This window comes from Ovis aries, chromosome 1, assembly GCF_016772045.2.
Source record: "Ovis aries strain OAR_USU_Benz2616 breed Rambouillet chromosome 1, ARS-UI_Ramb_v3.0, whole genome shotgun sequence".
Lineage (NCBI taxonomy): Eukaryota > Metazoa > Chordata > Mammalia > Artiodactyla > Bovidae > Ovis > Ovis aries.
The window spans coordinates 259,743,339-259,768,858 of record NC_056054.1 but is presented as its reverse complement, the minus strand read 5'-3'; the positions used below and the strand labels follow the sequence as shown (position 1 = coordinate 259,768,858).

The following is a 25,520-nucleotide window of genomic DNA, read 5'->3' as shown; positions in this document are numbered from 1 at the left end:
GCTGGGCCAGTTTCCACAGACCTAGTTGGAAGAGTGATTTCTCAGTGGTATTCATTATAAAAAATGGTTTCTGTTTCTAGGGCTAGCTGCTTCTCTATCATCCAAACTGCCTGCCGGTCACTTGGTATCTGGGCTGGAGTAGCTCCCAGAGAACGAAACTCTCAACTCTAATGGTTTTAAAAGAAAAAGAGAAAGAAATTGATGTGGTTTTAGTTTTGTCCTGATGCAATTGGGAAACTCCGCCCACTTAAAGGTATCCTGGAGATATGTTTTCTGTTTTCCTTTCCTGTTTCTCATCAGAAACTTAATACTTGGGTCCCATTCTTTCCTTTTTGCCTTTCCCCTTTAACAAATTACATTGGCATGCATTAATGAAATACCTACTGTTTGCAATGCGTGCTGCTAGGTGGCTTCACAAACCCGCATTTTTATCTCATCTTCTGCGATGTTTGAAAAGGAATAAACTAAAATCTCGCTCTTCACCACATTGTCACCATTTTTTCTGGCTTTGGTTTTGCCTCTTTATATTCCTCTTCAAGTGAAGAGACTGAGATTCCCCATATTTTAAGCTGCTTGTGAAAAACCAGGTAGTTCTTAGAAATCAAAGAGAACACATGAATATCCTTTCCTAGTGAGATTGCAGCCTCCATCAGTACCTTTCCTGATCTGTGATTTCTGCTGGTTATTTTTCTGTTGAATAGAGGACAAGGGGTGGGAGGGAGTCCAAACAGGTCGTCATTCCGCTCTTTATTGTGTTCTTTGCAGGGAGTGGAATAAACCTCTTATCACTTGAAGCAGCTACACAGAGTTCTTCTGGTTCTTGCAGACACACTGCAGACATCAGCACTCTGACCGACTGCCTTTCGCCAAGGCAGCTGAGTCATGGTGGTGATCAACATGGAACCCCTCCAGGCTGAGATGCTAGGGGTGGACACTGTGAGCACAAAGGGATGATGACATTTACCTGAGAAACTGGGTGTGTCAAATCCCATACCATGTTTGTGTTAAATATTCAGAGAAATGGACCACTGCAGCCTATGTCAAACAGAAACAGATTATAGCAGTTTTCAACATTTGCAAAGCAGAAAACCTGTATCCATGGATACAAACTCTTTAAGATCACTAGAATCATTTCACAAAGAAATCTTGAAGACGTAAATAATAATTCTCTCTTATTTATAGAGAATCCAGGGTAGGAAGGTGTATGATTCTTTATGAAGATGCACCTGGTCTCAAACCTTGTCATCTTGGTCTGTAAATTTCCATCATTGACATTTGTGTTTTCCTTTTACAAGGCATATCCACACCTTCCCTTTTTCAGTTAATCCTTAGAGGAGTCCTCAGAATCCATTTCTGTAATGGGCTGAGAAGCTGTGCATTGTACTAATTGGGAATCGATATTCTGGGGTCAGACTATTTGATTGGAATCTCTTCTCTACTTTGTAGCTGTGTGACCTCAGCAAGTTGTTTATCCTCTCTGAGCTTCAGTTACCCCATAGAGGGCTATAGGATTATATGAGATGATACATGTACGGAATCTAGCACAGTACCTAACCCAAAGGCCTAGTAAATATTAGACACAATTTGTATTTATTACCAACTAAACACCTAAGGGAATTTTAATTGCATTTGCTTCACCAGTTTTTCTTTTCATGCTCAATCTAGTCAGGATAGTTTTTGGTTTGGAGGTTTTTTCCTCCCTCCCCATCTCTTTTCATCACTCTCCTCAACCCAGGAAAAGATGACCGTGAAACAACCATTTGAAATGAGGTCTGCTTTGCGCTGCTCCATTGGGAAGAGGCTTTGATCACCAGCCGTGCTGTGGGGGTGTGGCCCTGCCCGCATAAGAGGCCTCTGTGAAGCTTTTGATAGTTTCAAAAAGAGAAGCCAAAGGGCAGCTTGTGGCTTCCTGGAGCATGTGTATAAATGGACCTATGCCTGTGACCAGTGCCCTGAAGGCCACCCCTCTTCCCGGGGCCAGACCAGGCTGGGAGGGCACAATACACATGCCCTTAGCCTTCTGGTGGCTCAAAAGCATGGTGCTTCTCTGCGACTATTAGAGTGGGCTGTCCCCAGCCTGTGGAGGAAGAGGGCTGCAAGAGCCTCCGTGAGTATGTAGCAGTGCACCTGGAGGGGGGTCATGAGGGCAGGGCCTCCTCCGAGGAGCCAGCCTTAGCAGTATAATGCAAGGGACCTCTTGGAATTGCCAGCCTGGCCCTGGCGAAACTGGAAGATCACCTTGCAAGTGGGCTGACGCCAGCCTGACAGATGGCCTGGCTGCTCACAGCACAGCCCATGTTAGCTGATCGAGTGTGTTCCCTGAAGGCAAGTAGCCCAACCAGGATGTCAGGGAGGCTATGCAGGGGAAAGGCGCAGGCTGCAAAATGAGTTCCCCAAGCTCTGCTTGACCTCTGCACTCTGGCCTTCAGTGTTCTCTCTGAAGGGGAAAAGACCAGCTTTCCTCTTTCACCTGAAAGCAAATCACTGGCTGATGTATACCCTGGACTATGTATGACTGCCCCTCAGAAAAGTGGCCAAATGTTTCATCAAACAAACCAGCTACTGCAAAGATAAAAAGGGTAATAAAATAGCAAAACCTACTAGGGAACTTTGTTCAGAAACCCTGTGACTTCTATAGAGAATTAAGAAAATATTGAACTTTCAAATTTTAAGATTTCATGTCCTTTATGACCACAGACCTCTTACCATGTTCTCTTTTTTAAGCATGAATCCTTTTCATAAGAGTTAGAAAGTAAATGTATAACATTTTTCTTCCTTAAGCTCAGAATAAAGTCTGGAGAAATTTAATGTTCCAGGATTCAGCCTGTGAGTATGTGATAAGGATTCATGGAGAGAAGCCTTTTAACTCAAAACAAAATCTGTTTGCAGCTATTGTTCAGCTGACATAAAGTATCTGGTTACTGGGCAAGTTGCATAATGCATGATAGTGTAAACCAACCGTTTTAAGTGCTGACATTGAACTCCTTGATAAGGATGAAGACTGAAGTAATTTGTTAATTTTTTTTTTAGAAATCCTCTGAAACAATGCTTCTCAAGGCTGAATGATTCAACACTTTAGAACTGAGATGCCGCTGAGGGTGTGTGTGTGTGTGCTCATGCTGATAAGAATACTGGAAAGAAACAGGAAAAAACCATGTCATGTCCTCTTTAAGAGCTAGAAAAGCTGTCAGAAGAATTAAGATTAAACCTCATGAGAGTCTGTGGGTGTGGAAAGTCACCAGCTACCTAATATTAACATAGCTTGCAACAGAACGCTGTTGCTAGAAATAGGACAGTCACATCACTACCACTAAGCAATTTGCATCCGGCAGACCAGCCCCTGGATTCCTCCTGGCTCCTGCTGCCCTCTGGGTATTGCATTTCTGGAAGCTTTCAGGCGGCCCTGGGACGCGGCAGTCTGCTTTCACCATGAATTCCACCTGAAAGAGGAAGCAGCAAGGAGAAGAACATCTGCTTTGTTTGCAGGAAAGTGGTCAAGCTACAAGCAAATCTCTAGGCATCTGAGGAATTGTGAAGCTTCTAGATTTCATGTGGTTGCTGACAGGGAGGGGCAAATAAGGATCTTCGTGATCTCCTCATCATGGATAATCTTTTGCCTCAGTCAAGATTCTCTTATTTCAAAAAATATCCTCTCCATGCAATTAGAAAATATTTATCGATGCTGAGAAACCAAAGAGAGGAAGAACAGGTACCATTTTGTTTATTTTACCTTTAAGGTTAATGGGGGTTTGCTTCTGGGTGTTGCTTTTATGTCACTGGGTGATTTAGTTTTTGCTAATTTACCTGTTTGTAGGCACAAGTCGGCGTTTGCTTTCAGCTGTTCAGACTTGGCAGAGGAGCAAACAGGCATGTGGGGGATTTATTTGAACTTGGAACATTTGGATCCCGAGATTAAGCTCAAGTTCTGTAATAAAACCTTGTGCTTTCTTTTTTTTCAGAATAGCTAGACTAAACTACTCCGAGTTAAATTGTGTGGATTCCTTGATAGTTTTCTAGGGCCTCAAACACAAATTTTAAAACTGTTAATATTTTGACAGACAATAATATCAGGCCCCAGAAATATACTTGGCTTTTTGTATATATTTATATCTAGGTGAATATCACCAGGATTTGCCAAACAAAGAAACATTTCGTAGACTGTAAGTATGATAGCCTCAAACAGATCACTGATTGTGAGGATCTTTCAGAGTAATTAGTCACTTTTCTGGTGGAAGTCAATCGAAAGTACTTCTAGCAGTGCATGTGGGAGTTTAAACATAAAAAAACAAAACCAGAAAAAAAAAAAACTGCTAAAATGTTTGATCATTTCTTTTTAAAAACCATGCATTCATTTTACTGTTTTGAGATTTATCTTATTCTATCCCTTATAATCTATGAAAAGGCATTTCCTAAAACTATTTTTCTGAATCATACCAAATTGTAAGAAGAAATAGCTGTGTTTGATTCACTTAAATCTAGTTTAGGAAAAAGGATGGTAGTGGTAAAGGACAAATGTGTAGCCACATCAAAGACCCAAAAAAGTCATAAATTGTGTATGTATCACGCTAGTAACTAGAACTGCAAAACCTCATGGGAGACAGGAGCAGTGACCTGTATTTAAACAAGGTGCCCTACTTAATAAAACACTTCCAAGATGAGAAAGCAAAGGTCAGCAGACAGAAAATCCTCTAATGACAGGTTTCCCCAAAAGTTGATGCATAATTCAGAAAAATAAGAATTATTATTACTGTTTGAGGGGAAACTGCTCTTATGCAGTTCCTTTAATGATTTTACAAGTGCTGGAAATTCAGACCATGCTAACTAAGAGGGTTAGGCTGGTCTAGATTATCTCTTATTTAGGCAAGGTGTTGGCATTACAAGGAGATCTCTTGGTTTCCAAGTCTCAGTATATGCTTGCTTTTTAAGTGGAAAGCCAGAAACACAAGTGCTGTTTCTGGGTTAGCCACATTGGCTAAGTCCACACCCACAGGCTTCTTCAGGCCTCATGAAGCGGGGAGGGGAGGGAGAGGAGGCTAAAAGGATGGGGCTGGAACTGTGGAATGTGGATTAGGTAATTGCCGCGCCCTTTTCTCGGTATCTGTAAATTTTCAGAGATGTGGCTCTATGGCTTGCATATTTTTTTTTCTTTAAGTTTATTTTTTAAATGCTGCAAAATACATTCAGAGGACTGTTAGAATTTAATAGGATCCTCTGTCTTGGGCTGAGTGGATGGTCCCCTCCCCAGTTGACAACCATTTGGGATGACCTGAAATAGCAACGAGCATTGTGCTGATTTCTTAACTCACTATGTAAACTAATGGAGACAGTAAGAAAAATAACATATTCAGTTCCTTTCTGAAACCAATTAACAGCTCTGCAGCATAAGGTCTCACAGAATTAGAGAAATGAGGTCAAAGTCAGTCATGGCTAACCTTGGAAAGCTCATTGGAAAGTTAGAAAGAGGTTGCTAATGTGTATAGATTTAGGACCTGCATTAGCTATCTCTAATCCTTATATTCCCATAGGATGGATCCTCAATACAAAGGTGAGGGAAGGCAGACTTTCAGACTGTAAGAGGCCTTGCCCAAGGCCACCAGCCAGCAAGTGCTGAAGGCAAATTGGAACTCTCATACGCTTGGCTTTAAACTGATCCATTTTACCATGCTTGATCTCTTAAAGATCTAGTGACAGCAACACACCTTATACTGCCCTGAGGTGGCTTCATCAACTTGAATCTCTTCTTCCATGTATCCTACAGATGAGGGATCAGGACATAGAGGATGACTGCGAAGAGTTGACTCATTGGAAAAGACTCTGATGCTGGGAGGGATTGGGGGCAGGAGGAGGAGGGGACGACAGAGGATGAGATGGCTGGATGGCATCACTGACTCGATGGACGTGGGTCTGAGTGAACTCCGGGAGTTGGTGATGGACAGGGAGGCCTGGCGTGCTGTGATTCATGGGGTCGCAAAGAGTCGGACATGATTGAGTGACTGAACTGAACTGAACTGAATAGACAAGAACTTGGGGAATGACCTGGGGCCTTCCTGTCTCTTGAACAGAAAGACTTCTTTCTGAACAAGAAATTAGATCTAAGAGCTGACCTGACAAGTCTTGCCTATTTAATGGTAAATTTGCTTAGGAGAAGGAGAGTGATCTTGGGGGCCAGAGGGCATTTACAATAGCTATAAATAAATATGCTTTTTGGAATTAGACCCTTGAACTAGTATAATATCATCTTCCAACAAAATTAATACCCATAATTTTTTTTGCTATCTCTCCATATTCTTGTTATCTGAAAATGCAACCATGTCACCAATGATGTCTTCATATATAAATATGAATACAAATGTTGACCTAGCGAGGACTGACTGCCGTGCTAACAGAGCTCTGCTTTGTCATCTTGTTTTGTGGAATTCTTTTGATGATTAGGCAAGTTTTTCATATATATTGTGTGTGGAGCATTTTAATGGGTGATGAGGATCAGGTGTAGTATACCCCCTCTGTGATGTTTACAGTCTTAATTAGTAGAAAGAGCTGTTCTCAAGTGTTTATAATATGAGGCAAAAACCATACACTGCTATCATAGCAAGTATTTTGTGGCTCAAGACCTGCCCTGATTAGTTTGTTTAAAATGAGGAGAATGGTCTTTGGAGGGGGGTCAGGGGTTATGCACAATATCTATACTGTGGTTACAGATTAGAACCGGATTTTGTTCTGAAGGCTGTTCTAAAGTTTCTCTTCAGCGGCTTAAGGAAAGTTTTCCAGTTAAACAGGATCACTCAAGTTTTATTTCTTGCTTTGTTTCTTAGTAAATACCGATCTCCTTGGTGGGTTGTTAAATATTTGGATTTAATTTGAATCTTAGAAACTTAGTTCTTCATTTTGGCTCTTATGTCTGTTCTGAATGACAGTATAAAAATTGAGGAGTCTCCTCAGCTGCCCCCAAAAAGCTATATTGAGATTTGGAACACTGCATAGGGTGTTGGGTTGCTGATGCAGGCTTTCCTCTCTAGGTAAAATGATAGAAACTTTACTACAGCTTGGTTTAAGAAATATTAAGAATTGTTAGCTTCTTAAGTAAGTGTATTATTATATTTTGATGGTATACCAAAGTTATCCATTTTTAAAAGCCTCCAAAAAAATTCATGAATTGCTGTTGGTACTTCAAATGACATCTCAGGGGAAAACTAAAGCCATTTCCTCCTTGTCCTTGTGCTTGGGTAGAGAAAAAGTTTTAATACTTTAAAAGCAGGAAGAAAAGATGATCCTTGTAGAATTTAAGGTAGAGGGCAGAGACTCTACCCCATTTCTGTAGAGGAATTTGCATGATTGTATACAAAGCAACACTGATAGTTAAATTAAGCAACATTGACAGTTAAATTGCTGTGATAATATGAAGCTGAACCTTAATATTTGGGACTATTAAATATGACATTAAAAGTTGAACTAGTTTATCATGGTAAATTCAACAGTCTCTATCTGAAGGGAGAAATTTTAAAAAGAGAGCTGTTTATTCACCAAATAAAAAGTCTCCAGTGGTTTTCTTCATGCCTCAGTCTGTTTGGGCTGCTGTAACAAAATATCATACACTTATAAACAGCAGAAGTTTATTTCTCACAGTTCTGGAGGCTGAAAGTACAAGATCCAGGTGCCAGCTAATCTGGTATCTGGTGAGACCCGCTTCCCGTGTTCAGATGCTGACTTCTAGGCTGTGTTCTCACATTGCAGAAAGAGAGAAGGGAGCTTTCCAGCTTCTCTTTAATAAGGTCACTAATGCCATTCATGTGGACTCTCTTCTCATGACCTGTCACCTACCAAAGGCCCCTCTCCTAATGCCATCACACTGGGGTTAGGGTTTCAGCATACAGGCTTGGGGGACACAAACAAGTGTGTCTGCAGTACTTCAGAGCCTATAAACACCCAAGGACTGTGATTGATGGCTTGGATGAAGATGAATCTTCTTCTGGTCATGGCACACACTCTCATACTCTCTCTCCCAAACCTGTCTTCCCTGAGAGAATGTACCACCATCCATCCTGCTACTCAGGCAGAGACCTAGGAGTCATCTCCAGCACTTTCTGCTCCCTCAGTCAATATCTAATTTATCAGCAAATCCTTTCAGTCTTATCCCCAAGTATGCCCTCAATTCAGAGAAGGCAATGGCACCCCACTCCAGTACTCTTGCTTGGAAAATCCCATGGATGGAGGAGCCTGGTAGGCTGTAGTCCATGGGGTTGCGAAGAGTTGGACATGACTGAGCGACTTCACTTTCACTTTTCCCTTTCATGCCTTGGAGAAGGAAATGGCAACCCACTCCAGTGTTCTTGCCTGGAGAATCCCAGGGACAGGGGAGCCTGGTGGGCTGCCGTCTATGGGGTCGCACGGAGTTGGACACGACTGAAGCGACTTAGCAGCAGTAGCAGCAGCAGCAGCATGCCCCCAGTTATTCAATCTACTTCTTCCTCTTGCCACCCTAGCCCAGGAGGCCAGCTCTCTTCTTATCTGAAATATTGCGACAGCCGTTTCATTGGTCTCCCTCCAGCCACTGCTCTCCTGTCTAATGGGTTCTTCTCACTGCAGTTAGGGGGTCTTCCAGAGACAAACTGACCGTGAAACTCCCAGCCTCAACACACTGCCAGCCCCCATGCGTTTTCCTGCTGTGTGCCTGCCTTTGGTCTCTGCACCCCAACTCCAGGCTCCTTCTCCTCTCTCTGCATCCCTGTCACATCCTGGTTAGGCCTTTGTCCCAACTGTTACTCATTATCTTTCCATAGTTAATACCTACTCTCCGTCAGGTGTTAATTCAATATGTGGTCCCTGAGGGCAGCCTTTTCTGACTCTCTTACCTTGTCCCCTCTCCTCAGCATGTATTACTTTGGAGGCACCTTATAGCTCCCTGTTGCTGTGCTCATCCCAGTAGCAACTGAGCACCTATTTGGGAGCCACTTGCTTCCCAGTATGTCCTGGAGGGCAAATAAAGTGCCTTTTGCCTGGAAGGCACTAAGAACTCATTTGTGGAATTGATGCTCAGGGGCTGGGTGGTGAGGGTGGCAGTGGGGAGGGGTCTAGGCAGATAATGAATGCTATTCTGAGCTGTTGGAAGGAATCCTGAATGTTAGGCTCTATGAGGAAGAAATGTAAGGGGTGATTGTTCTGTGTATGGACTTGTTCCTTGTGCGTTTCACAAGACATATAGGGCCAATTTGTGGAGTAAAATGGAGGTGGTCTTTGGGAGGTCCCAGAGGAAATAACCGTAACTAATGAGTAGAACTGTAGGGAGGGTTGGGATACAATAAAAAGGATGAACTTTCTAAAAAAGTGAGGCAAAACAATGGGCCACCTTTTGCGGAGTGCAGGGTATGTGACCCTCCTTGAGAGATGGTGTAGTGATGGTTTCTGCATCATGAAAGAGAAGAGTGAATGACACATGAGGCCCATATCAGCACCACTATTCTGATGCAGTGAATAGAAAGATGATTCAGACCCCTTAGGAATGAAGGTGACTCATGCAAAATGCTGGAATCTAGCATTGCCGGGAGAAATATCAATAACCTCAGATCTGCAGATGACACCACCCTAAGGGCAGAAAGTGAAGAGGAACTAAAGAATCTCCTGATGAAGGTGAAAACAGGAGAGTGAAAAAGCTGGCCTAAAACCCAACATTTAAAAAACCTAGATCATGGCATTCGGTCCCATCACTTCATGGCAAATAGATGGGGAAACAATGGAAACAGTGACAGACTTTATTTTCTTGGGCTCCAAAATCACTGCAGATGGTGACTGCAGCCATGAAATTTAAAAAACCCTTGCTTCTTGGAAGAAAAGCTATAACAAAGCTAGATAGCATATTAAAAAGCAGAGACCTTTGCCAACAAAGGTCCAAATTGTCCAAGCTATGGTTTTTCCAGTAGTCATGTATGGATGTGAGAGTTGGTTCATAAAGAAGGTTGAGTACCGAAGAACTGATGGTTTCAGACTATGGTTTTGGAGAAGACTCTTGAGAGTCCTTTGGACAGCAAAGAGCTCAAACCAGTCAATCCTAAAGGAAATCAACCCTGAGTATTCTTCGGAAGGACTGATGCTGAAGCTGAAGCTCCAATACTTTGGCCACCTGATATGAAGAGCTGGCTCATTGGAAAAGATCCTGATGCTGGGAAAGACAAAAGGCAGGAGGAGAAGGGGATGACAGAGGATGATACGGTTGGATGGCATCACTGACTCAATGGACGTGAGTTTGGGCAGACTCCAGGAGATAGTGGAGGACAGGGAAGCCTGATATGCTGCAATCCATTGGGCTGCAAAGGGTTGGACACAACTGAGCAACTGAACAACAAGGAACAAAGACGATGCAGATACACAAGCTAGAGTTCATTTGTTTGACTCAGTGGTAAATACTCCACAGTCTGAGCATGCCACTCTGGAATCAAAAGCCGAAGAAAACAGAATCCAACATCTTTGGAGATTCATGTGGCGTGTAATCCTCCATTAAGGAAGGGAAATATAGCTACATCCAGAAAACACCTCAGGGGAAAAGCTTAGGCACCAATGACTAGCTTTTCTGAGCCTGATCCACCACTGAACTACCTGCACCCATAGTTTTACAGGTTTTATAACCTCTTCAGTATAAAGATAAATAACTAAGTATACTTCTGCAGTCATCGATGAATGGGTACATGGAAAAATTTTAGGTTATTGTGTGACATTTTAACGGAGAAGGCAATGGCACCCCACTCCAGTACTCTTGCCTGGAAAATCCCATGGGCAGAGAAGCCTGGTAGGCTGCAGTCCATGGGGTCGCGAAGAGTCGGACACGACTGAGCGACTCTACTTTCACTTTTCACTTTCACGCATTGGAGAAGGAAATGGCAACCCACTCCAGTGTTCTTGCCTGGAAAATCCCAGGGACGGGGGAGCCTGGTAGGCTGCCGTCTATGGGGTCGCACAGAGTCGGACATGACTGAAGTGACTTAGCAGTACATTTTAACCACTTTCCCCGCTTGATATCAAGCCTCTTTTACCTTCCTTTTTTTCTGCATTTAGTGCTGACAATCAGTTGCTTATTATGGTCTCTTTGGAAAGTGTTTCTCTCTTCTTGTCCATATTGCCATAGCTGTGGAGTTTTAGACACACCTGGGAGACACCTGGACCCTGAGTTAACTTCTGAGCTACTTCTAATCTTGTTATCTGCTTCTAAACTTTCCTAATCTACTGTGCTCAGATGTCTTTGAACCATAGGATGAAATGGATAAACACCAAATCCTTTGCTTTTGAAAAAAATCACATTAACTCAAATATGAAACCCTTTTTTTTAAACTGCAATGTAGCTTTTTTTTAATGCAGATTCCTAAATTTGCTATCCTATCCCACTTCTCAGACAGTTTGTAACATTTTATTTGCTAACTTTTGTTCAGAATGGAAGATGACATATTTTCTCACCTTGTACAAATAGTTTCATGCCTTAGCAGAAAAAGAAATGAGCTTCCCACATATGTTGTACTGCTCATAGTGTGCTGTGAAGAGAGCAGGAAAAAAGCTGAAATTATCTCTTTCCTGTGCATCCTAAAGGTAGCGTATTAGTAAGATTATTTCAAGAAATACAACTTGGATTATTCATTCAAGAATAAGGAATTTAGGGATGTCCCTGGTGGTCCAGTGGCTAAGATTCCAGGTTCCAACTGCAGGGGGTCCAGGTTCCATGCCTGGTCAGGGAACTAAGATCCAGCTTTCCCTGTGGTACAGCCTAAAAGTTAAAAAAAAGAAATTAAAAATTTCTACTAAATGTCTTATGTGCCAGGCACTTAGCAATATACTTTATATATGTTGTCATTTAATCTTCATAATAACCTTATAAAATTGGTGGTATTATCCCCACTTTATGAGTGAGAAAACTGAGGTTTCAGGAGGTGAGGTTCGGGTTAGCATATAGCTTGGCACATAGCTTACACATGATTGCAGTAAGATTTCAGCTCTAGGTTTGCCTGTTTGACTCCACAGTCTGGTTCACTGCCTCATACTGAGATACCTCCATCAGTAAGGGCCCTTTCTTCCCTTCTTTCCCTTGCCTCTTCCTTTCTTTTCGTCCTTTTTCTCCTGGTGTTTTCTCTCATTAATTGAGAATAAAGGAGTTAAAAAATAAAACCATCATAACTACTGTGTAGGAAAGACACATTAAATCCCTTTAGGTAGAGATCTATGTTTTTGAAAGGTTTGAAGGTTAGTCAATTTGGGGAAACTTCTTTTAAGAAAAAGAATACAAAATTATAGTATTAAATTGGATATAAAGTGAAGACTTAGAATGGAATAAGAAACCTCAATGAATTACTGATTTGGGTGACAAATATAAGAAACATCACAAAATCTAAAAAAAATTATGCATCTTTGCTAAATCATGGATACATCCTAAGGTGTTTTGTTCCTACATTTTTAGACTACAGAGTTTTTGATCACCACTTTGTGTGAAAATGATTTTCTAATATTTTCTAAAGAGATCATTAAAATATAATTCAGATATTCCTAACACGGTTAATTTATATTTGGTTTTTATTAGAATCTAGAAAAGTTGACTAGTTTCTGGCTCTGTTTCTCCTTTACCACCCATACACTTCAGGTGCTGGGCACCACTGGACACACTTATGTAAAGATTTCAGGTCTTGCGATTTAGGATTATAGGTAGTGAGAATATTCCTAGATGTCCTACCAGGACAGCTACCAATGACTTAACCATACACAGACATGACTGCACATTTATATGTCGCTAAATCCAAATATAATCTAAATGTCTTCTCATCTCAACTTCCTTTAAGCCAGATTCAGAATTTTGCCCTTGGCTGCACCAGTGCTATGACAGGAGACATGTGAAGGGAGAAAAGTCAGCAAAAAGAGTGGTCTATAAGTCATTTGCAGTTAAAATATCTTTTGTAAATTTTACCAAACCATGAGACCTAGCAGTCTTCTAGGACCTTAAAAGGTACATCTGCAAGTGAGGGGCCCTCAAACTTAATTTTTTTCTTGGTTTCCAAGAAAATCCAGCTCTGGAAGGATGGTATAACAAACAGGCAAAAGAAACAAAATAGTGTTTTACTACAATATGCAAGTATATGCCATAGGGTATATGCTTCCATAGGGTATAGGCTTCCAAAGTAATGAATGAGGTCCTGTTCTGAACAGCCTGAGCTCCCCAAATCATTGAATGAGGCAAAGGATATTCTTTCAGTGTATTTTGTACTATAGTAAATAGTACCATGGAGATGAAGACGTTCTGGAGCTACTCAAACTCAAAGATTTCCTCACCCCCACCCACATTTATATTTGCAAAAGACATTATTTGTAATGGGGTTGTATGTTTTGCAATAGATCTCAAAACTCCCATTTTGGTCTAATTAATATTAAATACACCATTTGCTATCCTTCCAAGCAGGCCAGTTAATACACATAGAGAAAGAACATGTTATTGCTGTTAAAGATGATGCAGTAGAAAAATTATAGGAACACTAAAGAAAGTCTTTAAGATTTCACTGAGATGTCATCAAGCTTTCGTAAACTCACTGTTATATGCAGTTATAACATAGTTACTCTAATTTGTGTCTGGATAAAATCACCTTTATGTTGGGTCTCTTTACTGAATTGTTCTCACTGGTAATGTATTTGAACACCTAGCTTTCTTGGGTATGTTTTCCTTTTAGTGGAAACTGTTGACTCATCTTGCTTCTTTTCTTTTGTTCTAAATGAGTAACTGTTCTTATAACTGTGTCCTGTACCATTAAGTTTATTATAATATTTATCACTAAACTAGAGTATGGCCTATAAGTACACCTTAAAATAAGTTTATTATCATTTTTTTTTTTTACCGCTAATATAATCTTTGTCTTTACCAGAATGATTTTGGTAATCTATTGTGAACAATATTATTAATAGATTGTATTATTGAAGTATTTTGGTCTTATATAATGAATACATAGTTTATAATCAAATTGTTTAAAGTGGTTGATTAGTGTAAAATCCTATTTCACCAAAGCTGAAAAATTACAGTTTTGCTCTGGATCCACCATATAATTTCTGTATAATGTACTGAAAATTTTTTTTATAACCTCTGAAATGCTACATAGGTTTTTGTTGCTGTTGTTTTGTTTTTGAGGGATGAAACTATTTCTCTACGAACACACCATTTCAAGAGTAACAGCATTTTTTATTTATGAAACTTCCCCCACTTTATAACTGGTGGTGCTAAAACCTGATACACCTGGTCAAAGAAGCATTGTTCCAGAGGTCTTCAAACCTGAAATAGGAGAACAAAGGTTGAATTCATAGCTGAGAACACAACCATAGCTCCCCTGCCACTGCGCTGTGCTTCAGTTCTCTTCCATATGAAAGTTCTATCGCTATACAGATGCGGTGCTCAGCATTACTTAAGAGGGGAGAAGAATCATCTCTTCATGGTCTTAGTGCCCTTTCCCTTAGTCTTTTAAAATAACTGGTCTTAGGCCAACAGATAACTCATCAAAGTTCAAAGCTGTATATGATTTAAGATTGCTGGAAGAGGTTTACGGATTTCCCTGGTGGTCTAGTGGTTAAGATTCTGAACTTCCACTGAGGGGAGCTCAGTTCTGATCCCTGGTTGGGGTACTAAGGTCCTGCATGCCACACGGCCAAAAAAAAAAAAGAGTGCTGGAGGAGGCTTAAAATTCAGATATACATTCTCAGCTGTTCTTTGGAATTGAGGACTTTTTTACACAGAAGTTTTATATTTCTTGTATATCAGTGCTTAAACCTAAAATACCATAATACAGACTGCAGGGCCCTACCCGCACTGTTGCTAATTCAGCAGGTCTGAGGCAGAGCCCCAAATCTGCATTTCTGAGAAGTTCTAAGGTGACAAGGACCATAGTTTGAGAACTGCTGATACAGATCTTTTGATGACATGTATTTCCAAAATCAAGGTTGACAGGGGTTGTTCTACTTTTTCAAGAACAACACACGTGCCTTTTAGAAGATAGAGAGTCATTGCTAAAGCCAGGGGGATAGTGATGATGACTTACAGCTTCACAGGTTCCTGTTGAACATCTCCAGCTACAGTTGTCCCAGCCCTACTAGTTCAGTTCAGTCGCTCAGTCGTGTCCAACTCTTTGCGACCCCATGAATCTCAGCACGCCAGGCCTCCCTGTCCATCACCATCTCCTGGAGTTCACTCAGACTCACGTCCATCGAGTCAGTGATGCCATCCAGCCCTCTCATCCTCTGTCGTCCCCTTCTCCTCCTGCCCCCAATCCCTCCCCAGCATCAGAGTCTTTTCCAATGAGTCAACTCTTCGCATGAGGTGGCCAAAGTACTGGAGTTTCAGCTTTAGCATCATTCCCGCCAAAGAAATCCCAGGGCTGATCTCCTTCAGAATGGACTGGTTGGATCTCCTTGCAGTCCAAGGGACTCTCAAGAGTCTTCTCCAACACCACAGTTCAAAAGCATCAATTTTTTGGCGCTCAGCCTTCTTCACAGTCCAACTCTCACATCCATACATGACCACAGGAAAACCATAGCCTTGCCTAGACGGACCTTACTGGGCAAAGTAATGTCTCTGCTTTTCAATATGCTATCTAGGTTGGTCATAACTTTTCTTCCAAGGAGTAAGCATCTTTTGATTTCATGGCTGCAGTCACCATCTGCAGTGATTTTGGAGCCCAGAAAAATAAAGTCTGACACTGTTTCCACTGTTTCCCATCTATTTCCCATGAAGTGATGGGACCAGATGCCATGATCTTCGTTTTCTGAATGTTGAGCTTTAAGCCAACTTTTTCACTCTCCACTTTCACTTTCATCAAGAGGCTCTTTAGTTCCTCTTCACTTTCTGCCATAAGGGTGGTATCATCTGCATATCTGAGGTTATTGATGTTTCTTCCAGCAATCTTGATTCCAGCTTGTGCTTCCTCTAGCCCAGTATTTCTCATGATGTACCCTGCATATAAGTTAAATGAGCAGGGTGACAATATACAGCCTTGATGTACTCCTTTTCCTATTTGGAACCAGTCTGTTGTTCCATGTCCAGTTCAAATTGTTGCTTCCTGACCTGCATACAGATTTCTCAAGAGGCAGGTTAGGTGGTCTGGTATTCCCATCTCTTTCAGAATTTTCCACAGTTTATTGCGATCCACACAGTCAAAGACTTTGGCATAGTCAATAAAGCAGAAATAGATGTTTTTCTGGAACTCTCTTGCTTTTTTGATGATCCAGAGGATGTTGGCAATTTGATCTCTGGTTCCTCTGCCTTTTCTAAAACCAGCTTGAACATCTGGAAGTTCACAGTTCACGTATTGCTGAAGTCTGGCTTGGAGAATTTTGAGCATTACTTTACTAGCATGTGAGATGAGTGCAATTGTGCAGTAGTTTGAGCATTCTTTTGCATTGCCTTTCTTTGGGATTGGAATGAAAACTGACCTTTTCCAGTCCTGTATCCACTGCTGAGTTTTCCAAATTTGCTGGCATATTGAGTGCAGCACTTTCACAGCATCATCTTTCAGGATTTGAAATAGCTCCACTGGAATTCCATCACCTCCACTAGGTTTGTTCGTAGTGATGCTTTCTAAGGCCCACTTGACTTCACATTCCAGGCTGTCTGGCTCTAGATTAGTGATCACACCATCGTGATTATCTGGGTCGTGAAGATCTTTTTTGTACAGTTCTTCTGTGTATTCTTGCCACCTCTTCTTAATATCTTCTGCTTCTGTTAGGTCCAGATCATTTCTGTCCTTTATCGAGCCTATCTTTGCATGAAATGTTCCCTTGATATCTCTAATTTTCTTGAAGAGATCTCTAGTCTTTCCCATTCTGTTGTTTTCCTCGATTTTTTTGCATTGATCACTGAAGAAGGCTTTCTTATCTCTTCTTGCTGTTCTTTGGAACTCTGCATTCAGATGCTTATATCTTTCCTTTTCTCCTTTGCTTTTTGCCTCTCTTCTTTTCACAGCTATTTGTAAGGCCTCCCCAGATAGCCATTTTGCTTTTTTGCATTTCTGTTCCATGGGGATGGTCTTGATCCCTGTCTCCTGTACAATGTCACGAACCTCATTCCAGAGTTCATCAGGCACTCTACCTATCAGATCTAGGCCCTTAAATCTATTTCTCACTTCCACTGTATAATCATAAGGGATTTGATTGAGGTCATACCTGAATAGTCTAGCAGTTTTCCCTACATTCTTCAATTTCAGTCTGAATTTGGTAATAAGGAGTTCATGATCTGAGCCACAGTCAGCTCTTGGTCTTGTTTTTGTTGACTGTATAGAGCTTCTCCATCTTTGGCTGCAAAGCATATAATCAGTCTGATTTTGGTGTTGACCATCTGGTGATGTCCATGTGTAGAGTCTTCTCTTGTGTTGTTGGAAGAGGGTGTTTGCTATGACCAGTGCATTTTCTTGGCAAAACTCTATTAGTCTGTGCTCTGCTTCATTCCACATTCCAAGGCCAAATTTGCCTGTTACTCCAGGTGTTTCTTGACTTCCTACTTTTGCATTCCAGTCCCCTATAATGAAAAGGACACTAGGACCACAGCCTTGTGTAACTCAGTGAAACTAAGCCATGCCCACGGGGCAACCCAAGATGGGCGGATCATGGTGGAGAGGTCTGACAGAATGTGGTTCACTGGAGAAGGGAATGGCAAACCACTTCAGTATTCTTGCCTTGAGAACCCCATGAACAGTATGAAAAGGCAAAATGATAGAATACTGAAAAGGAACTCCCCAGGTCAGTAGGTGCCCAATATGCTACTGGAGATCAGTGGAGAAATTACTCCAGAAAGAATGAAGGGATGGAGCCAAAGCAAAAACAGTACCCAGCTGTGGATGTGACTGGTGATAGAAGCAAGGTCCAATGCTGTGAAGAGCAATATTGCATAGGAACTTTGCAAATTCAAAGAGGTCAAACAAGAGATGGCAAGAGTGAACGTCGACATTCTAGGAATCAGCGAACTAAAATGGACTGGAATGGGTGAATTTAACTCAGATGACTACTCAGATGTATCTACTACTGTGGGCAGGAATCTCTCGGAAGGAATGGAGTAACCATCATGGTCAACAAAAGAGCCTGAAATGCAGTACTTGGACGCAATCTCAAAAATGACAGAATGATCTCTATTCGTCTCCAAGGCAAACCATTCAGTATCACAGTAATCCAAGTCTGTGCTCCAACCAGTAACACTGAAGAAGCTGAAGTTGAACGGTTCTATGAAGACCTACAAGTCCTACTAGTATGATACAATACTTTAATGGAAGAAATAGTTAAACAGTATCTTTGTCTTATTCTTTTAAGAAAATAATTGAAAATACATTTTATCTGTAGCTCTTTTGTAGCTGTTTACTGACTGAACTGATACAGCAACTGACACCTTTAATTGTTGGTTTAAACTGCAGAATATAGAAAAGGTATAATAGTTGTTATGCCCTTCATGCTATCTAAAGCCATTATGAGGTCTTAGCATTTAAAAATATATCTCTCAGTTTTTTCGTTACCTCTACTCTGGTAAATATGTAAATATAATTATAAATACTAAGGACAAAGGAACATTTTATAAGTTGGAAAGATGAAATTAGTATTCCTAATACTATTTAGTGCCTCTTGTTTAGATCCTTAGAACACATGCTTAAAATGTATTCTGTTGATTTTCCAATACAGCATGTTAATGAACATGTCTCAATTACTTATTGAATAATCTCTCTAAAATGCCTGTTTGTGATTATTATGATAATAGTCTCATTTTAATAGTAATTTTCAACTCTGAGAAGAAAATCCAAGGAATTCTAAAACATCTTCTACTTGGAGCATGATTTTCCCGTTGATGGTGTCTGAAGGTTAAATAAGAACAAATGAATAAATGTAGACAATGACCAAGAATGTTCTAGAATCAAGTCCGTATTAATTAATGCATTCTTGAATGTCATCAAATGAGCTATGAAAGTGAAACTGTTAGCCACTCAGTCATGTCTGACTCTTTGCAGCCCCATGGACTTTGCTCTGCCAGGGTCCTCTGTTCATGGGAATTCTCCAGCAGGAATAGTGGAGTGGGTTGCCATGCCCTTCTCCAGGGGATCTTCCCAACCTAGGGGTCGAATCTGAGTCTCCTGCATTGCAGGCAGATTCTTTACTGACTGAGCCACCAGGGAAGTCCCTGGTGAGATATTCTAGGCTCAGGATTAATGGGCTTGAAAGATGCCGATAATTTAATGAAACAAAATGATAAACTATAAAAGATAATTCAATAGAGAGGATACCTTCTTCTGTATTTCTAATGGTCACTGTGGAATTTTTAAGGAAATTGAAGCCAAGGTGGATATTTGGCTCCTGGCTTTGACATTAAATAGTGAGAAATTCTTTATACAAGAAACTTCACCTATGAGTCTCAGACTTGTCAGCTATAAAAAACAATAGAGCTAGTCTGCTAATATCGTAGGGTTGTGAGGATTAAATTTAATAATGTACATGAAACGTTATGTCGACTGAAAAACACTAAACAGATGTGTAGTTTTGATGGCTGTTCAGTGAAAATTGATTCTAATTTTCTTAAAAGTAATTTAAATTCTCTAATCAAATGTGCAATGTTGGCATCTTTACCTTGGCAGCATTTTTCCAGGATTCAAATGAGCAGTTTAATCATGTAAATTAGTTCAGTTCAGTTCAGTTCAGTTGCTCAGATGTATCTGACTCTTTGCAACCCCATGGACTGTAGCACACCAGGCTTCCCTGTTCACCACCAACTCCCAGAGTTTAATCAAACCCAGGTCTATTGAGTCGGTTATGCCATCCAACCATCTCATCCTCTCTCCTCCCCTTCTTCTCACGCCTTCAATCTTTCCCAGTATCCAGGTCTTTTCAAATGAGTCAGTTCTTAGCACCAGGTGGCCAAAGGATTGGAGTTTTAGCTTCAGCATCAGTCCTTCCAATGAATATTCAGAACTGATTTCCTTTAGAATGGACTGGTTGGATCTCCTTGTGGTCCAAGGGACTCTCAAGAGTCTTCAACACCACAGTTCAAAAGCATCAGTTCCTTGGCACTCAGCTTTCTTTATAGTCCAACTCTCACATCCATACATGACTACTGGAAAAACCATCGCTTTGACTAGATGGACCTTTGTGGCAAAATAATGTCTCTGCTTTTTAATATGTTGTTAATGTTGGTCATAGCTTTTCTTCCAAGGAGCAAGCTCCTTTTAATTTTATGGCTGAAGTCACCATCTGCAGTGATTTGGGAGCCCCCCAAAATAAAGTCTCTCACCATTTCCATTATTTCCCCCATCGATTGGCCATGAAGTGATGGGACCAGATTCCATGAGCTTAGTTTTCTGAATGTTGAGTTTTAAGCAAACTTTTTCACTCTCCTCTTTCACTTTCATCAAGAGGCTCTATAGTTCTTCTTCACTTTCTGCCGTAAGGGTGGTATCATCTGCATATCTGAGGTTATTGGTATTTCTCCCAGCAATCTTAATTCCAGCTTGTGCTTCATCCAGCCCAGCGTTTCTCATGATGTACTCTGCATAGAAGTTAAATAAGTAGGGTGACAATATACAGCCTTGACGTATTCCTTTCCCGATTTGGAACCAGTCTGTTGTTCCATGTCCAGTTCTAACTGTTGCTTCCTGACCTGCATCCAGATTTCTCAGGAGGCAGGTCAGGTGGTCTGGTATTCCCACCTCTTTGAGAATTTTCCACAGTTTGTTGTGATCCACACAGTCAAAGGCTTTGGCCTAGTCAATAAAGCAGAAATAGATGTTTTCCTGGAACTCTCGTACTTTTTTGATGATCCAATAGATGTTGGCAATTTGATCTCTGGTTCCTCTGCTTTTCTAAATCCAGTTTGAACATCTGGAAGTTCATGATTCACGTATTGTTAAAGCCTGACTTATAGAATGTTTAGCATTACTTTGCTAGCATGTGAAATGAGTGCAATTGTGTGGTACTTTGAATGTTCTTTGGCATTGCCTTTCTTTGGGATTGGAATGAAAACTGACCTTTTCCAGTCCTGGATCCACTGCTGAGTTTTCTAAATTTGCTGGCATATTGAGTGCAGCACTTTCACAGCATCAACTTTCAGGGTTTGAAATAGCTCAACTGGAATTACATTACTTCCACTATCTTTGTTCACAGTGATGCTTCTTAAGGCCCACTTGACTTTGCATTCCAGGACGTCTGTCTCTAGGTGAAGGATCACCCCCTCGTGGTTATCTGGGACATGAAGAACTTTTTTGTATAGTTCTTCTGTGTATTCTTGCCACTTGTTCTTAATATGTTCTGGTTCTGTTAGGTGCATACCATTTCTGTTCTTTATTGTTTCCATCTTCGCATGAAATGTTCCCTTGGTATCTCTAAATTTCTGGAAGAGATCTCTAGTCTTTCCCATTCTATTGTTTTCCTGTATTTCTTTGCATTGACCATTGAGGAAGGCTTTCTTATGTCTCCTTGTTATTCTTTGGAACTCTGCATTCAAATGGGCATATCTTTCCATTTCTCCTTTGCCTGTTGCTTCTCTTCTTTTCTCAGCTATTCGTAAGGCCTCCTCAGACAACCATTTTGCCTTTTGCATTTCTTTTTCTTGGGTATGGTCTTGATCCCTTCCTCCTCTACCATGTCACAACGCTCCGTCCATAGTTCTTCAAGCATTCTGTCCATCAGATTGAATCCTGTGAATCTGTTTGTCACTTCCACTTTATAATCATAAAGGATTTGATTTAGGTCATACCTGAATGGTCTAGTGGTTTTCCCTATGTTTTTAACATTAAGTCTGAATCTTGCAACAAGGAGTTCGGGATCTGAGCCACAGTCAGCTCCTGGTCTTGTTTTTGCTGATTGCATAGAGCTTCTCCATCTTTGGCTGCAAAGAATATAATCAATCTGATTTCAGTATAGACCATCTGGTGATGTCCATGTGTAGAGTCTTCTCTTGTGTTGTTGGAAGAGGGCTTTTTAAACTAGAGAAGAATATAAATAGATTTTTTTAAATGTCACATCTTTTTAACTTTTAATTTTATACTTTGAGTCATAAAATGGAAAAAAGATGGTGTCCAAACTTTAAAGTAATAAATATCTTTTTTCAAGATTTTTTTTCAAGTGTGTGAAAAAAAATGACTGTCATACTTTAAGAAGGTGTAAACTTAATTTTTAACAATTTCCTAGTAGAATCTTTCACTTGGTAGTTATTCGTTGAAGAATTAAACAAGAAAAAGTCTATGTTAGGAAACACAACTACATTAAAAAATAAAAATTCTAAGATATAATGTTTCCAAATATAATGCGTAGCTGCATAATTTTAAAATACTCCTAACCAGTAATAAGAAAAACTTCCCAAAGCAGTTTCTGCAATCAACAGCTATTTTAAAACTTTCTACACTAGTATGGAAATCTGTTAAAAAAACAGATGTCACTCTTGTTTAGTGGTTTTTACTTACATCTTATTCTGTAACTTCCTATTAATTAACACTGCCTTTAGCATTTTAAGTAATTTATTTAACATTTTATCATTTAAATATGTCATATGATATTGAATTTTTAAAAATTTGTATAGGAGAAGTCTCGGAAAAGGCAATGGCACCCCACTCCAGTACTCTTGCCTGGAAAATCCCATGGATGGAGGAGCCTGGTAGGCTGCAGTCCATGGGGTCACGAAGAGTCGGACACCACTGGGCGACTTCACTTTCACTTTTCACTTTCATGCATTAGAGAAGGAAATGGCAACCCACTCCAGTATTTTTGCCTGGAGAATCCCAGGGATGGGGGAGCCTGGTGGGCTGCTGTCTACGGGGTTGCACAGAGTCGGACACGACTGAAGTGACTTAGCAGCAGCAGCAGCAGCATATGAGCAGCCTAAGCCTCAATCAACTAACTTTTACCTACTTATTTAAAGTAAAATATGTTTTCTCATTTAGCTTCCCAGGTGGCGCTAATGGTAAAGAATCTATCTGCCAAAGCAGGAGATGTAAGAGACATGGGTTTGATCCCTGGTTTGGGAAGATCCTCTGGAGGAGGGCATGGCCACCACTCCAGTATTCTTGCTTAGAGGATCCCATGGACAGAGGAGCCTGGGGGCTATAGTCCATAGGATCGCAAAGAGTCGGATGGTACTGAAGTGACTTAACTTGCACAGGCATCAACGACTATCTTTTAACTTATGTATATGAGGTAAACTATTTTTTCTCATTTAAGATTCTATCAAGTAGGATGTTTCTAGCTGAAAGTAGCTGAAAAGGTTTATTATCTTGTAGTAATGGAAGTCTTGTGGTAGGACAGGCTCCAGGGTTGGCTGATTGATAGCTTGATTATGCATTAAAGGCCTTGACTTCCTTGGTATTGGCTTTTCCATGAAGAAGAATGGTAATAAGAAGGCTATAGTACTTCCAAGCATTCAGAATCATGGGGAAAACAGGAAGGCTTGTTAAGTCATTTATTGCTGAGCCCAATACCCAGAATTTCTGATCCAGTAGGTCTCAGTTCAGTTGCTTAGTCGTGTCCGACTCTTTGCGACCCCATGGACTGTAACACATCAGGCCTCCCTGTCCATCACCAACTCTCACAGTTTACTCAATGGACTCAGTGGCTCAATGGACATGAGTCAGTGATGCCATCCAACCATCTCATCCTCTGTCCTCCCCTTTTTCTCCTGCCTTCAATCTTTCCCAGCATCAGGGTCTTTTCAAATGAGTCAGTTCTTAGCATCAGGTGGCCAAAGGATTGGAGTTTCAGCTTCAGCATCAGTCCTTCCAATGAATATTCAGGACTGATTTCCTTTAGGATGGACTGGTTGGATCTCCTTGTGGTCCCAGGGACTCTCAAGAGTCTTCTTCAACACCATAGTTCAAAAGCATCAATTCTTTGGTGTTCAGCTTTCTTTTCAGTCCAACTCTCACATCCATACATGACTACTGGAAAAACCTACACTTTGACTAGATGGACATTTGTTGGCAAAGTAATGTCTCTGCTTTTTAATATGCTATCTATGTTGGTCAGAACTTTTCTTCAAGGAGCAAGTGTCTTTTAATTTCATGGCTGAAGTCACCATCTGCAGTGATTTGGGAGCCCAAAAATATAAAGTCTGTTGCTGTTTCCACTGTTCCCCCATCTATTTGCCATGAAGTGATGGGACCATATGCCATGATCTTCGTTTTCTGAATGTTGAGCTTTAAGCCAACTTTTTCACTCTCCTCTTTCACTTTCATCAAGAGGCTTTTGAGTTCTTCTTCACTTTCTGCCATAAGGGTGGTGTCATCTGCATATCTGAGGTTATTGGTATTTCTCCCAGTAATCTTGATTCCAGCTTGTGCTTCATCCAATCTAGCATTTCTCATGATGTCCTCTGCATATAAGTTAAATAAGCAGGGTGACAATATACACCCTTGATGTACTCCTTTCCTGATTCGGAACCAATCTGTTGTTCCATGCCCAGTTTTAACCGTTACTTCTTGAGCTGCATACAGATTTCTCAGGAGGCAGGTCAGGTGGTCTGGTATGCCCATCTCTTGAAGAATTTTTCACAGTTTGTTGTGATCCACACAGTCAAAGGCTTTGGCATAGTCAATAAAGCAGAAGTAGATGTTTTTCTGGAACTCTCTCGAGTTTTCAATGATCCAGTGTATGTTGGCAATTTGATCTCTGGTTCCTCTGCCTTTACTAAATCTGGCTTGAATGTCTGGAATTTCACGGTTCACGTATTGTTGAAGCCTGGCTTGGAGAATTTTGAGCATTACTAGTAGGTCTGGGTAGGATCTAAAAATCTGCATTTCTTATAACTCTACAAGTGATGCTGAAACTGCTGGTAGGTGGATGTTTGAGGATCACTGTAACACTCATTACAAGATGTACTTTATCATTTGGAGTAGAACAAAGCTCTTTTTACTCTCCTCATGGTGCCTGATGCCATTTCTAGTTTGTCAGCTCACTGTTAAATATTTTGTTAGGTTGGTGCAAATGTAATTGAAGTTTCAGACTGTGAATTTTAAATAATTTAAACAAGTCTCAAATGCATCTTTATTAATCAAGATAGGAATAATTACAGTTCACAAATTTCTGCCAGACAACATAAGTTTGTTTATTCCCAGAGCATAAAAACTGTGCTTTGGAATTTGACAAATGCTTGGAAAGCATTTTCTGCCTCCTGATGGTTCTGGAAGAATCTCCGCTGCAAGAAGTTGTCAAGATGCTTGAAGAAGCGGTAGTCAGTTTGCAAGAGTTCTGGTGAATATGGCAGATTAGGCCAAACTTCATACTCCAATTCCTTCAACTTTTGAAGGCTGGCTGTGCCGTATGCGGTCAGGCTTTGTCGTGGAGAATTGGGCACTTTCTGCTGAGCAATGCCATTTGCAGGGGTTGCAGTTTTCAGGACATCTCATCAAGTTGCTGGGCTTCCCTGGTGGCTCAGATGGTAAAGAATCTGCCTGCAAGACAGGAGGCTCAGTTTCGATCCCGGGGTCAGGAAGATCCCCGGAAAAGGGAATGCCCACCCCCTGTAGTAGCCTTTCTTGGAGAATCCCCATGGATAGAGGAGCCTGGTGGGC

General features: G+C 40.8%; 1 protein-coding gene across 2 annotated transcripts in view; it reads left to right on the top strand.

Annotated features, from left to right (window-relative positions):
• The first annotated feature begins 3,377 nt into the window (after positions 1 to 3,377).
• The window catches only part of ATP2C1 (ATPase secretory pathway Ca2+ transporting 1), a 160,949-nt gene continuing 138,806 nt past the window's right edge, over positions 3,378 to 25,520 (top strand). The window contains exon 1 of one of the 2 annotated variants that reach the window (XM_004003346.6): positions 3,378 to 3,709. In XM_004003346.6, the coding sequence (XP_004003395.1) occupies positions 3,602 to 3,709 (108 nt within the window). In that variant the 5' untranslated portion in view covers positions 3,378 to 3,601. The remainder of the gene's footprint in view (positions 3,710 to 25,520) is intronic. The other variant, XM_060395824.1, reaches the window with a different exon arrangement.